Consider the following 12,963-nt stretch of genomic DNA (forward strand, 5'->3'; position numbering starts at 1 on the left):
ACTGCTGCTCTTGCTGTTTTCAAAAGACGCAAATGAAGGTGCAGCTGTTTGTCTGCATTGCAGACAACCATATCCAAATCCATATCCACAGACAACCATATCCATGCTGGCACATAAAACCTAAGGATGTTCCATATTGAATCTAGTTTCGTTATTTAACTATTTATAGTATAGTAAATATTTATATCTATTTTTTACTGAGGATTTGCACCATGTTTATTTGGACTTTATTTGGACTTTGACACATTATTTATTATTTTCTTATTTTTATTTGTTCATTGTAAGTGGTGTTGTTTATAGTAACTAAAAATATATTATTTGGAAAAAGTCAAATTTGCTTCACTGTTCTATTATTTTGTAACATTTGTAACATACCGTATACCGCGAAACCGTCAAACCGTGGTATTGTTTTAGACGATTATCATACCGTGAAAAATTCATACCGTTACAACCCTAGATGGAATACTACAATAAATAGATAGATGGATGGATGGATGGACGGATGGATTGATAGATGGAATACTAGGATGGATGGATGGATCGATGGATGGATATAGAGATGGAATACTATGATAGATAGATAGATGGATGGATAGTATGGATGAATGGATAGATAGGATGGATGGATGGATGGATGGAATACTAAGATAGATAGATTGGATGGATGGATAGATAGATAGATAGATAGATAGATAGATAGATAGATAGATAGATAGATAGATAGATAGATAGATAGATAGATAGATAGATAGATAGATAGATAGATAGATAGATAGATAGATAGATAGGATGGATGGAATACTAAGATAGATAGATAGATAGATAGATAGATAGATAGATAGATAGATAGATAGATAGATAGATAGATAGATAGATAGATAGATAGATAGATAGATAGATAGATAGATAGATAGATATTGTATTATAGATGAATAATGCACTGAAGTAAACCACTGGGGGCGCAAATTGTGTTATTATAACTATAAACAGTAGCGTTACTGAACGCGCGTTCCCGTCTATGATCTTTAGAGAGTTGCAATACATGTAATTCAGCACAGCAAAGCCTAATTTAATCGATCTTATGAAAGGAATCCCTTGTTTAAAACATAGAAACATAAAATCCTAAGCGCAAAATGCGCAGTGAGTATATTGAGGGTACATTAAGACAGTCCTAGTCGTGATTTACTACGCATCATTACATATTGAGTTATTTGTATTGCTCATGGTGTACGTGTGCGCGCACTTGTGAATGTGCCTGCTGGTGCGGGAGCGCGCCTGCGGGATCTGCATGGAGAGAAGCGCGGTGACGGTCACGTGACGGAGTCTGCTGCTGGCTGAGTGAAGCGTGTTAGCAGGTAATAAAAAAAACAAATCTCTATTTCAGACTGTTTCTTGTCCTTCCATATCAAGTGTTATGTAGTTAACATGTCTTTTTCTCTGTCGCTCGTCTGTTTTAATCCGCCGCTGAATGTTTTTTGAGGTTATGTTGTCTTTTAAATGGCTTTGTTTTGCCTCTTCAGTTTAGCTTATTCGGCTTTAGCTCTGTGTGAGACCGTTTTCCCTTAAATATCCCTTCACAACAAACCCGCATCCTCGTCCAACCGGGTTTTCTCGCATTAAATCAACACATTGGTGTACATCTTGGTGTTTGAATACTCTTTAGGCTTTAAATGTTTTGAACAAGGACGCCGGGCGGTCGCGAGTTAGCCAGCTAAGCTACAACAATTGGTGAGAGGAAATGACATTAGAGATCATGGACAAAGGAGAGCCGAGAGTCTCTGCGCTTATGCTCTTTAGCAACTCCGATTTCACACATTTATCAGGTCCATAAGCATCTTTGAGTAGCTTGAATGTGTCCGAACATCCTTAACGGATCTGTAAAGATAAAGTAGGGATGCTGACTCCGCTTCTTGATCTAAATTCTCTTTGTTTAAGGCATCACGTCACGTAGCGTTGTTATGATTGTGAACCCGGTTTGTTTTTAAGCGTATAACGTTAGATCGTGTTTGTAATTACTCAGATGGCAGACTGCGTTGTTTGGGCATATGTTTTGGTTGTGGGTATATGATGTGTATTTGATTGAGCCATCACGTTTTGTTTAATGAACGTATAAATATCTCTCGCATATTTTTGGCAGTTGTTTACCTTTGTGATTTGATTTCACTGCGCTTCGAACAGGGAAAAAGACGAACTAGATTGTTTATTTTAGTGAAGAATCAGTCAGAAATTCGACCTCTTTTTGTTTTTGTAGGTATTTGAGATTTGTCACCGTGTTTACTCGATCATTTAATAGCTACTTGACGTTTTAGAGTAAAAAAACAAACAAATATAGGCAAACACTAATACTACCAGTGGCTTATGATGATTAAATGGTTGAGGTCTTATGAAAGCAAATTATTGGTTTGTGCTTATAATGAAACATTTTTTATTTTAATCTGTATATATCTTGTATAACTAGCTAATATGTGAGTTTATAACCTTGTATATGTTATTGTAATAAATGTGGAGCATGTTTATTAAAGCTAAAACCAGGTTGTTTATTTCTATGAAGGATCAGTCGTTTATTAAACATTTTGTTTTTGTAGGTATTTGAGATTGGTCAGTATGCTAACTTGATCATTTAATAGCTACTTGACGTTTTAGAATAATAAAAAAAAACATATATAGGCAAAACACAATTTGAGTGGCTTCTGATGATACATTGAGGTCTTATGAAAGCAAATTAATTGGTTTGTGCATATAATAGAACATATATGTATTATAATCTGTATATGACTTATATAATCAGCTCATATGTGACTTTACAACTTTGCATATGTTAATGTGCGACTGCAAACTCACACATAAATATGGAGCATGTTTATTAAATGGAAAACCAGGTTGTTTATTTTAGTGAAGGATCAGGCGTTTACCAAACATTTTTTGTTTTTGTAGATATTTAAGATTAGTCAGTATGCTTACTTGATCATTTAATAGCTAATTGACGTTTTAAATTTAAAAAAACATATAAGGCAAACACAATTAATACGAGTGGCTTCTGAAGATACATTGAGGTCTTATGAAGGCAAATGATTTATTTGTGCGTATAATTAAACATATATGTCTTATAATCTGTATAGCTTTTATACAATAAGCATCAGCTTATATGTGAGTTTACAAGCTTGCACATGTTAGGCATGGGCCGATATGGAATTCTGTTGGTATGATAACATTGGATAAAAAATCTCACGGTTTCACAATGTCATAATATTGTGATTACTCCTCTAAAATATATTCTTTTTAAATGTCTGGGCGAAAAACAACACATTTTTCCCCATTTAAAACAATATATTTTAATTTTTGAAAGATTAAAAATATTTTGGGGCAGTAAACATGTCAGGCTGATTAATGAAAATGAATCATTGACTTCTGCTGTCTTCATTAGTTTCAAAAACACAGGTTTCTTAACAATTTTAAATGGCATCTTTGGATATATTTTCTGCTGGAGATACTGTTGTCCTATAAAACGGAAGATAAAAAGTGTAAATTAAAAATCTTACACATACTCTAGGAACGGTATTACAGAAAATTTTGACGGTTTTAAAACCTTGACTTTTCCAAACCATGTTTGAAAACGGTTATCGCCCCATGTTTGCTCATGTGAGTTTACAACCTTGCATGTGTTATTGTGCGACAGCAAACTCGCACATAAATGCAGATGATGTGTGTTAAAGGTAATAATGTTCGGTTTCTTACAAACATTTTGCTTCGTAAATTTCTCACTGTATTAGCAAGAGCCACTCTATATTAGGGCTGCACGATTCTGGCAAAAATAAAAAATAAAAAAATTATCACAATTTTCTCACAATTCTGTAGATATAAAATAAAGGCTAATATGAGTAGTCTATTAATAGTTCTCAAGCATGTGGTAAAACAACAACAATTCAGTCTATCTGTAGGTCTATTGTTGGATAAAAAATAAAATGATACATTTTGTATAGACTTGAATGGTGGACTTGAAACAGACTTTAAATTTGTCCTGGTTGTTAATTTACAGTAAAGTAATGACATCAGAATACAGTTATTCATAATTATGAAGTTGAGATTTTGTGTTTGAGACATATGCTGGTCATTTGTCTTTGACAACATTATTAAGTCATTTTTTTCACTGGTAAAATGAGACATTTGTCATTATCAGATTCAACTCTTGTATTCAGCATTATATAGTCTAGAGTAGTTAAACTGACCCAGTAAACATCTATTCTCATCCACAACACTGTGTTCACTATGTTTAAATCAGGTAAAGAGTCTTTCCCAAGTCTATGTTTAGACCATAATACTACCCTACTCCCTCAGAGCTTTGTGTTGTAGCAGGCAGTGCCAACATTTACATTGTACATTAGGAAGTTATTAAAAGGTTTCCAGATATCTTTGAACACATTTAGTTTCTTTTTGACAATGTATGTGATCTTTTCCATTGACATATACGACGCTATTTCTTTAATTCACTTTACAATTCTAGGATCATTTATCCTCAGCACCTCTTGACACCAAAAACTTGAATGTATGGTTTTTACATTAGAATATCCCTTTTTATAGATTTCATATTTTTTGGCAGCTCTTGCTCAATTTAATTTGAATTATCTTTTACACTATTGTGTGTTTTATTTGTTGTAGCTTTTATTATTAATTTAATCACACACACACTATCTTTAAATTCAAGGACACTAAGAGTGGTCTGCTGACCAAGAGAAGCTTTTTTTTTCTGTTTTGTAAGGATCTCAAATGTAAGGATCCCCACATGAGACCATTGTCAGCTGGTGAAATCACTTTTGTGGGCTGTTTTGCAAACAGTCATCATTAAATCATTTGCGACCAGCAGCATTTGCACAGCATGACTCACTCAAGTAAGATCTTTATGATCCATATAGCAAGCTGGGAATTTTTTTTTGCCTGATGATGATCTCCATACATCAGAATCTAGCTGGAACGCTCTTGTTGGGCGTTTTGCTGTGAGGAAGGGTTGGGTTAAACTTGCACAATAAGATCTCTTCTAACAGCCAAGAAAAGCCCACTGTATCCATCACAGATGTTATGTGTGTCGGCTCATTTTCTGTGCAAGCGCTGACTTTTTCTTAGTTTCTTGGAACTGATGAATCTGATCTGTTGTGGTGTTTAAAGAGGAGGATTTGATTTGAAAGTCATCTAATATTTTTGTCTTCTTTTTTTAAGGAACAGCTAACCCAAAAAATGTTTACAAAACCATTTAATTAGTTTCCTTGCTACACAAAAGCAGAAGTTTTAGAAGTTAAATGCTTTTTACTTGCATTGAACATAAATAAAGACCATGTACTGCAGTAACAACCATCCGCCCTTTTAAATTCACATTAAAAGTATATTATAATAGTATTTGTGCCTCTTAAAATAGCAGTAATTATCTCTTAATAACTAAATTAGTGTAATTAAATTCAATAAGAGTGTTGGAACCATTGTATGTGGGTAGGACAAGACTCAACTGTTTTAAGACTTTTGCCATCTCTGATCTAATAACTAATAACTTAAAAAAAATAGAAAACTTACAACACTTATTAGCATATTAGTCGTGGCACAAGTACAACCCTATGTTACCCTATATTAAATACAACCCTATGTTACCTAAGAGTGTCACGATTTCGATTTTCGAATTTCATGCTCAGTCTCGATAATCGAATCAAAAAATATAATTGCCAAGTAAAAAAACATGCTTGTTGAATTACTGCGAGTCAACCTAACAACTACAACAAACAGCCAAAAGGTAGCATGGAAATGGCAGACGCAAGGGACCCGCCGACAGAACTTGAACCCCCTCTTCTTTCACTGAAGTGGCCGGTGTGGAAGTATTTTGGATTTCCAGTGAGTTCTGTTGACCATGTTTGTGTTGTTGACAAAAAACACAGTTTGCAAGCTCTGCTATTTACGTATAGCTACAACATTATTCCACCGGCAGCACGATGGCAGGGCATCTCCGCAGGCACCACAAAAACATAGATTTATCCGTTAAACTGACAAGTGTAACGCAAACTACTCTCCCATCTTCATTTGGAATAAAACTTCCAAGTAACTTAACACGTGCAAAGGCAATTACCAGCGCGGTGGGAATATATTTATATATTTAGCCACGGACATGCGACCTTACTCAGTGGTAGAAAGCTCCGGTTTTAAGCATTTAATTAACGTGCTAGGACCGCGCTACGAAATCCCAAGTGAAACGCATCTTCCATCTATGGTGATACCCTCCATGTACAATAATGTGAAGGAGAAAGTTATTGAAGGTCTTTGCAGTGCACATTTAGTAGCCTTGACTACAGATTGCTGGACCTTCAGAGCAACACAGAGCTTCATGACTGTCACGGCGCACAAAGGTCAGATATTACTATATTGCATAAAAGTCTTAAAATGACATAGCTTGTGCTTTCAAATTTTTCTATTTTAAATCGAGAATTGTATCGAACCGTGACTTTAAAATCGAAAAATGTTATCGAATCGAGGATTTGGAGGATCGTAATACCCTTAATGTTACCCCATATATAACCCTATGTTATAGGGCTGCACCTTCAATAGCTTAAGGAGGCTGAGAAAAATGCTAATTTTCGATGGAAATTTCAGACGGCACTTAGAGGTTTTTGTATCTGAACCCTTTAAATAGCAACTTCATTCAGCAAGATAAAATATTAATGGGCCAGTACAAAAAAAAAAAAAAACAGTTCTTCGTGTTTGATTGTACAGTGCTCAGCATAATTGAGTACACCACATTTTGAAAATTAATATTTGTATCCATTTCTCAGTGAATATAGGCACTGTATTTTAGTGCATTTAAACGAAACAGATTTATTAAACAGATGTATTTATTAAAATAATAATTTAGACACCAAACGTATTTAGAAATTGAAAGATATTAAAAATAAATTCAAGCAAAATGGTGCAAATAAAATTACCCCCTACAAAATTTCAACCAATTTATTTATTTATTTTTTTTTGCTGCTTCTAAATTTTCCTCTTTTTTTAATTTTTTTATTTGTATTTATTTTTTTCTGTAACATATACATTTGTTTGTACTACTTTTTGGACTGTTATTGTAGGTTATTTTGTAAGATAAGCTCCAGATTTGGCTTCAGTACTGACTAATCTAATGTAAATGCACAAATTTATTATTGTATAGCTTCCTATTAAAAATATCAATTTAAACGATAGATTTGTGAGGGGTGTGCTCGTATATGATGAGCATTGTATTTACACAGAACAAGACATGCCTTTATCACTCCTGATTCCTGAAGTAATAAAATATGGTGTTCAGAAGAAAAACAATCCTTAGTATTTGATTGTATATGGATTGACCTTTTCTTTAAATTGAGCTATCGTATGCCTTAATTTAATGTGCTTAAAATTCAGAACATGAAATATAGATGTTTTCCTCCCTAAATGGAAAGCTTTTATCAGTCTTCAGTACAAAGAAAATCACTCGGGACTGTTTTGAAACAAACAAGTCATTGATTACAGAGGATATTTTCATTTGAGGGATTAACTGTCCATATTTTGTCATCTTAAGTTATATAATTTCCTTTCATGATTAATAAAATTCCGCTCACCAGGAGGACTAACAATCTAGCACCGTAAGAAAATGGATATAACAAAGATGTTTATATTGCATTTGAGATGTTTTGTTGATCAATGCATGCTTCAGTAGCTTTGCTTATGTTCAGGAATCTAGATTCCTTCGTGTTTTTATCCCCGTGGAATGAGTTGTCATTTTGTATGCGTGAGGAATGGCGATACGGTGAGATCTGCGTGCAGAAGGACACTACAGGGTAGTTGTGAAGTGTTAACGGACACCAGTGTGGTCTCGTAGCATGGTCTTCATTTCAGCAGGGCTGGGATCAGCTCGATTGTTGTTTTTTCTACAAGGGTTTCTGGCGGTCAGAGTATTGCTCAATCTTGCCCAACTGGGTTTAGGAGAAAGGAAATCCGATACGGCCCCTGTGTGTTTGCCTGACGCTGCGCGGGACACTGTAGAGAAGATCTGCAGAAAACGTCAGCTAGCTTGCTAGAACAAAACCTCTTCTGATGTCTGCAAAATATTTGGATTAGAAACTAGGACATGGAAGTGTTTTCCGAATAATAACCGCTTCCTGTTTTTTTTTTTTTTTTTTTTTCTGCCCTTGTTCTTTTTCCTTCCAGATTTTTCTGTTTTGTACATACATTGTTTTGTATATACTGTATATGATGAGCTCAGTGGGCGTCGAACGAGCCCGGGGCACTCGGGACAAAGCGCTGCCCACTACCACACAGACCACACAACCACAGAAACAGCTTCAGGTGAGTAAACAACATCATATGGAAGCGTATGCCAAGTTAGGAGAATAACATAAAGCTGTTACTGTTTCTCCTTCCTGACCGTACTCTTCTGGATATTGTATGGGATGCAGTATGTTAGACTTGACCTTCTCATTTCCGCAGGCTGCATTTACATAAGACTCTGTTGCATTAAATAACAGCTTAACAGAGCGCATTGGGAAACAGTTTGATGTGGTGCTAAGCCAAACTTCTATACGTGATGGGAGGCTCGAAAAACCCAGCAAGACATGTGTTTTGCTTTAAAAAGGCATGAACTTTATAAGTGGGAACATGCTGCATGTCTGCTAATTAAAAAATACTGAAATAACAAGGCATGTAAATAAAAAAAAATCCAAGATAGATTAGTCATCTCCACAAATTGATTAGTCTGTAGATTAGTCACTATTTGTTTATATAACGAAATAATTGCAATGCTTTGTAAACAACAAGCTAAGTATGTACCATATTTGTTTTATAGCTGTTAATTTTTTAAACGTGATATTCGATTTTAATTACAGAGATAACTCTAGTCCAAGTAATGATGTCTTGTTGAAAAAATTTGTGCTGTTTGAAATGTTTTTTGTTGCATAATGTCACATGTTGTCTATAAAGGTAGAAGGCCGTTTACTGTATATACTGCACAGTAGGCTTGTAGCAAATTATACTCTGGGGGATGCATGAAATTCACACACGCTCTAAACTCAAATGACATCTTCATATTTTTGTATTTTCCAATGACAGTAATTGCTTATGTGCTAGCTGATTTAGTCACTGATAAATAAACAAGTCTCTAAATAGGCCAGTAGGTGGTCAGAGCTTCTTGTCCTAATGAGGATTCATAAAATCATTCATTCAAGTCGCCACCTGTAGCCTACTGGTTTAGTGCTGTGGTTATAGCATCAACACACAGTACTAAGGTGCTCACCGCGACCTGAGCTCGATTCCTGACTCAATGTCCTTTTCTAATCCTTTCCCCTCTCTCTGCTCCTCACGCATTCATGTCTGTAATCTCCACCATCCTGTCTATTAAAGGTGAAAACCCGGAAAAAAATAATCACAAAAAAAATTGTTTATTTAAATGGTTTGTTCAAAAATACTGATTCATTTAGAAACCAAACATGTTAGTGTGTTTAACTTGAAATGTTTTTGCACAGTCTAATCGGTGTATGTCATCATAGAGATCAGAGAAGATTAGATTGTAAACTTCTCCACATGCTTTTAAACTGCTTTAATGTCATACAATGATCAGTCTGCACAGTGCTGCTTTAAGACAAGACACCTAAAGGCTGATTTACACCCTTTAAGGCAAGGCATTTCACTCGGTGGCCATCTTTGAAAAGTCTTTCGGGCAATATGCTCGAGCATTCTGTCTGAATGTGGAAACATCAAATTCAACAAAAGTGTTTGCCAAGCTAACGATTGCATTATATATTTAGAACCACCAAAAAAATTAAACAACAATCGTCTTATAAGTTTCATTTCGAAACGTTTGAATAAAACAAAATCAACATATTTTCAGATTGCTAATGCGCATGCGCTCTCGAGTCACCTCATTTATGGCCGTTCTACACATTATCATCCTCTGAATAATGGTTTGTCTGATCGCGCTGCTCTTCTGAAGTAATTGACAGCTTGTTCTTGATGGCGAATCTCCTCCAGAAACAAAAATGACTCTTAGTTTACAAGTTTGTGGCCGTTTGAGTAATTGCTGTCATGTGATGTGCATTTGACAGGACTCACTGTACCTCGCGTTCGTTTTATACAGATTACAAAACCAGAAAACTTTTGTTTTTTAGTGCACTTGGTTCATTTAAAATCACATATTCCAAGCTTTATGGGGATATATTTATTATGTCTGTGAAGCAAGTATTTACTAAGATTCCAGTGTGTTTGTTCACCAACAAACTGTGGTACAAGCACACGTTTTGTCCGAGCATCTCCATCAGTCTATAGCGATCGATGATTGGCTCCGGTACCAGTAGGAGGGGCTTCATTCCACATATTAACCGTTACACTTTTCCCTATTCAAAACTATATGAGTGACTCGTCTTGCGTATTCTACAGTCTTTGTTTATACTTGATGTTTTGCAAGTTTGATTGGGTGGAGACAAGAAATATGATGTCAACACAGCATTGGCGGAAGTTCACTTTGAGTGCGTGCGTCCTCAGTTTAGCTGATGGTATACACAGCACTTTTTTTTTAGCATCTCATACGACTCTGCATCCGAAGATCCATGACTTTGAGCTTAGTCTGGCCAAGCTGGGTGACGAGCTTTTAACCGCTTTTGAGGAGAAACGAAATGTATATTTTGCGCACAGGTTGTCTAAATCTAAGTAAATTGTTATATATATATATTTTTATCTTATATGAAATTTGGCATTAAGCTTGTAGTTAGCTTAAATATATAGATTGCAACCTAAATTAACCCCAACTATACCAAAAGCTCAAATTTTTACCAGTGCACTCTAAATTTCCCTACAACCTATTCAGATTAAAGATGATTAAATGCATTCATTCAACTTCTTCACTACTGCTTTGTCATGACAATTACTCTGAGTTGATACATATAATGGTACAATTGTGAGTGCGTCAAGTATGAAAGCCTCGGCATCTTGTGGCTGTGTGCATGCAGTCAGCAGGGTATTGCGCAGCAGAGCCAGGCGAAAGTATAAATCCTGCTTAACACCAAGACACAGTGTCTTTATGAATGGATCATTGAAACATATCCCAACCCACTGAGTTAGAAACGATTAGTCCAGGAACAAAACACCACAGTGTGTACAAAGCATTCGAAGCACATGTTTCGCTCCAGCTCCGTTGTATAAAATCAATATCACATTTGCGATTGCATTCATGTGCTGATATTTAAAACAATCTTGCTTGTTTAGCCATAACTTGTTGTTTTAAGTCCTTTATCTAGACTAGACATCTGTACTAGGGGTGTTTATCTATTTTAATACTGGCAGTTCACACAATTACCATATTATTGTTAAAAATGAATACGGCTCATTCCGATATTCATAATGTTTTCTTATATTGCAGGCTACAGCCGAACAGATCCGTCTGGCCCAGATGATCTATGACAAGAACGATGCAGATTTCGAGGACAAAGTGAAACAGGTACAAGAAGCTCTCTTCGGTCCTAGTAAAATTACATTTAATCTCTTCTATTAACCCCAGCGATGTTCATATTTGCTCGCAGTTAATGGAGGTTACAGGGAAGAACCAAGACGATTGCATGGTTGCTCTTCACGACTGTAATGAGGACGTCAACAGAGCCATCAACTTCCTGCTCGAGGGAACATCTGATGCGGTAAAAGTCACATTTAACTGATGCACCTGTGGTCTAGACTACTTAGCAGGCACTGTAACTCATGATAAGTTATTTAAAAGAGGAAGTAGAAATGGTTTGTATCATAAATGCTGTTGCTAATGTCAGCTGCTTCGTGGCAAAGCAAGCCTGACTTTATGATTTGTGTTGTTTTCAGCTTAACAAGGAACATACCACAGCGTTTAATGTCCAGATTCGAATGTGATTAACACTAATCTGCTTCAGAGATAAAGCGTCTTGTTACTATTGTTGTAGTGATATTCGAGAGGCCTCTGCTTATAGACTGGGATTTGTTAGAATGATTTCTGGGAATGAAACTCCGAAATAGAAACTGGGTCACTTCTGTAGTGTTGATCAGAAGGTAATCCGCTGTTATAACAGACCTCTGTCACGATACGGGCTCCTAAATGTCCTTTGTTTGTAATGAGGGTTCAGTGGTGATGATTAGCAAACCTGTTTTGAAATCCTTTTTGTAAAACATCGATACCCAACACCTGGTGTATTATCTTATTTTAGGTAGGTAGATGAGCATTTTAGGTAGCTCATCTCTCGATTGTCTTGTAGACCTCTTGGGAAACGGTGGGGAAAAAGAAAAGTATCGGGAAGGATGGACCCTCGTCTGAGAGTAAGGAAAACAAGGAAAATAGGGAGAAGAAAGAGAGGGAAAGCAGCAAGGGTCGTGGAGGGCCGAGCCGCCGGGGCCGAGGGACCAGTCGCAACAGGCCTGGTGAGTGTGTTGGTGTGTGATTTATTTATTGTTAGTTTTATTTTTATTTTTTTTGTGTTTGCATAGTAGTTTTGCTTATATTCAGCAGTAATTTTCAGGCAATGCTAAAGTGTAGTTTTTTTTTCACCACCACCTGTGCTTGTGACCTATTTTCTTTTATTTACACAGCCATTTCCCTGACCCAAAACCTGGTCACAGCCATGAATTTGCATGAAGGAATTATTTTTTTCAGATTGTTTTTATGTGTGCTAGACCCATTTTTTATGAGTTAACCATTTCACATGTGTTATATACTTTCGCTGACACTACCGTGTGGGTTTTTGCATCAAATAATTAAATAATAATTCATTAAAATTAAAAATTATAATAATAACTTCAAATCATCAAATAATTTCCTAGAGTTGGCCTTAATTCTGCGACAGCTCTTATAAATGACCTGGTTTTGTTTGGTGTCTGTGACTGACACCAAGATATTCCCATATTACTGACGTGCTGTTTTTCTTTTATATTAATTAGTCTATTAACGCTTCTGAAACGGCAGATTCCATCATCCCA

The 12,963-nt window shown here is 35.8% G+C and overlaps 2 protein-coding genes across 13 annotated transcripts in view; both read left to right on the plus strand.

The window, feature by feature from the left end:
• The window catches only part of gtf3c5 (general transcription factor IIIC, polypeptide 5), a 678,526-nt gene that overhangs the window by 550,939 nt on the left and 114,624 nt on the right, over positions 1 to 12,963 (plus strand). The gene's annotated exons all lie outside the window — the stretch shown is intronic.
• Positions 1,291 to 12,963, plus strand: part of ubap2a (ubiquitin associated protein 2a) — a 38,565-nt gene continuing 26,892 nt past the window's right edge. For 11 of the 12 annotated variants that reach the window (XR_012396572.1, XR_012396573.1, XM_017352809.4 and 8 more), the window contains exons 1-5: positions 1,291 to 1,355; positions 8,194 to 8,331; positions 11,393 to 11,470; positions 11,553 to 11,663; positions 12,246 to 12,408. Coding sequence is in view for 10 of the 12 variants with exons in the window: in XM_017352809.4 (XP_017208298.1) it covers positions 8,236 to 8,331; positions 11,393 to 11,470; positions 11,553 to 11,663; positions 12,246 to 12,408 (448 nt within the window). In the remaining 2 variants the exon portion in view is untranslated. The remainder of the gene's footprint in view (positions 1,356 to 8,193; positions 8,332 to 11,392; positions 11,471 to 11,552; positions 11,664 to 12,245; positions 12,409 to 12,963) is intronic. The other variant, NM_001082838.2, reaches the window with a different exon arrangement.

Source organism: Danio rerio, chromosome 21, assembly GCF_049306965.1.
Source record: "Danio rerio strain Tuebingen ecotype United States chromosome 21, GRCz12tu, whole genome shotgun sequence".
Lineage (NCBI taxonomy): Eukaryota > Metazoa > Chordata > Actinopteri > Cypriniformes > Danionidae > Danio > Danio rerio.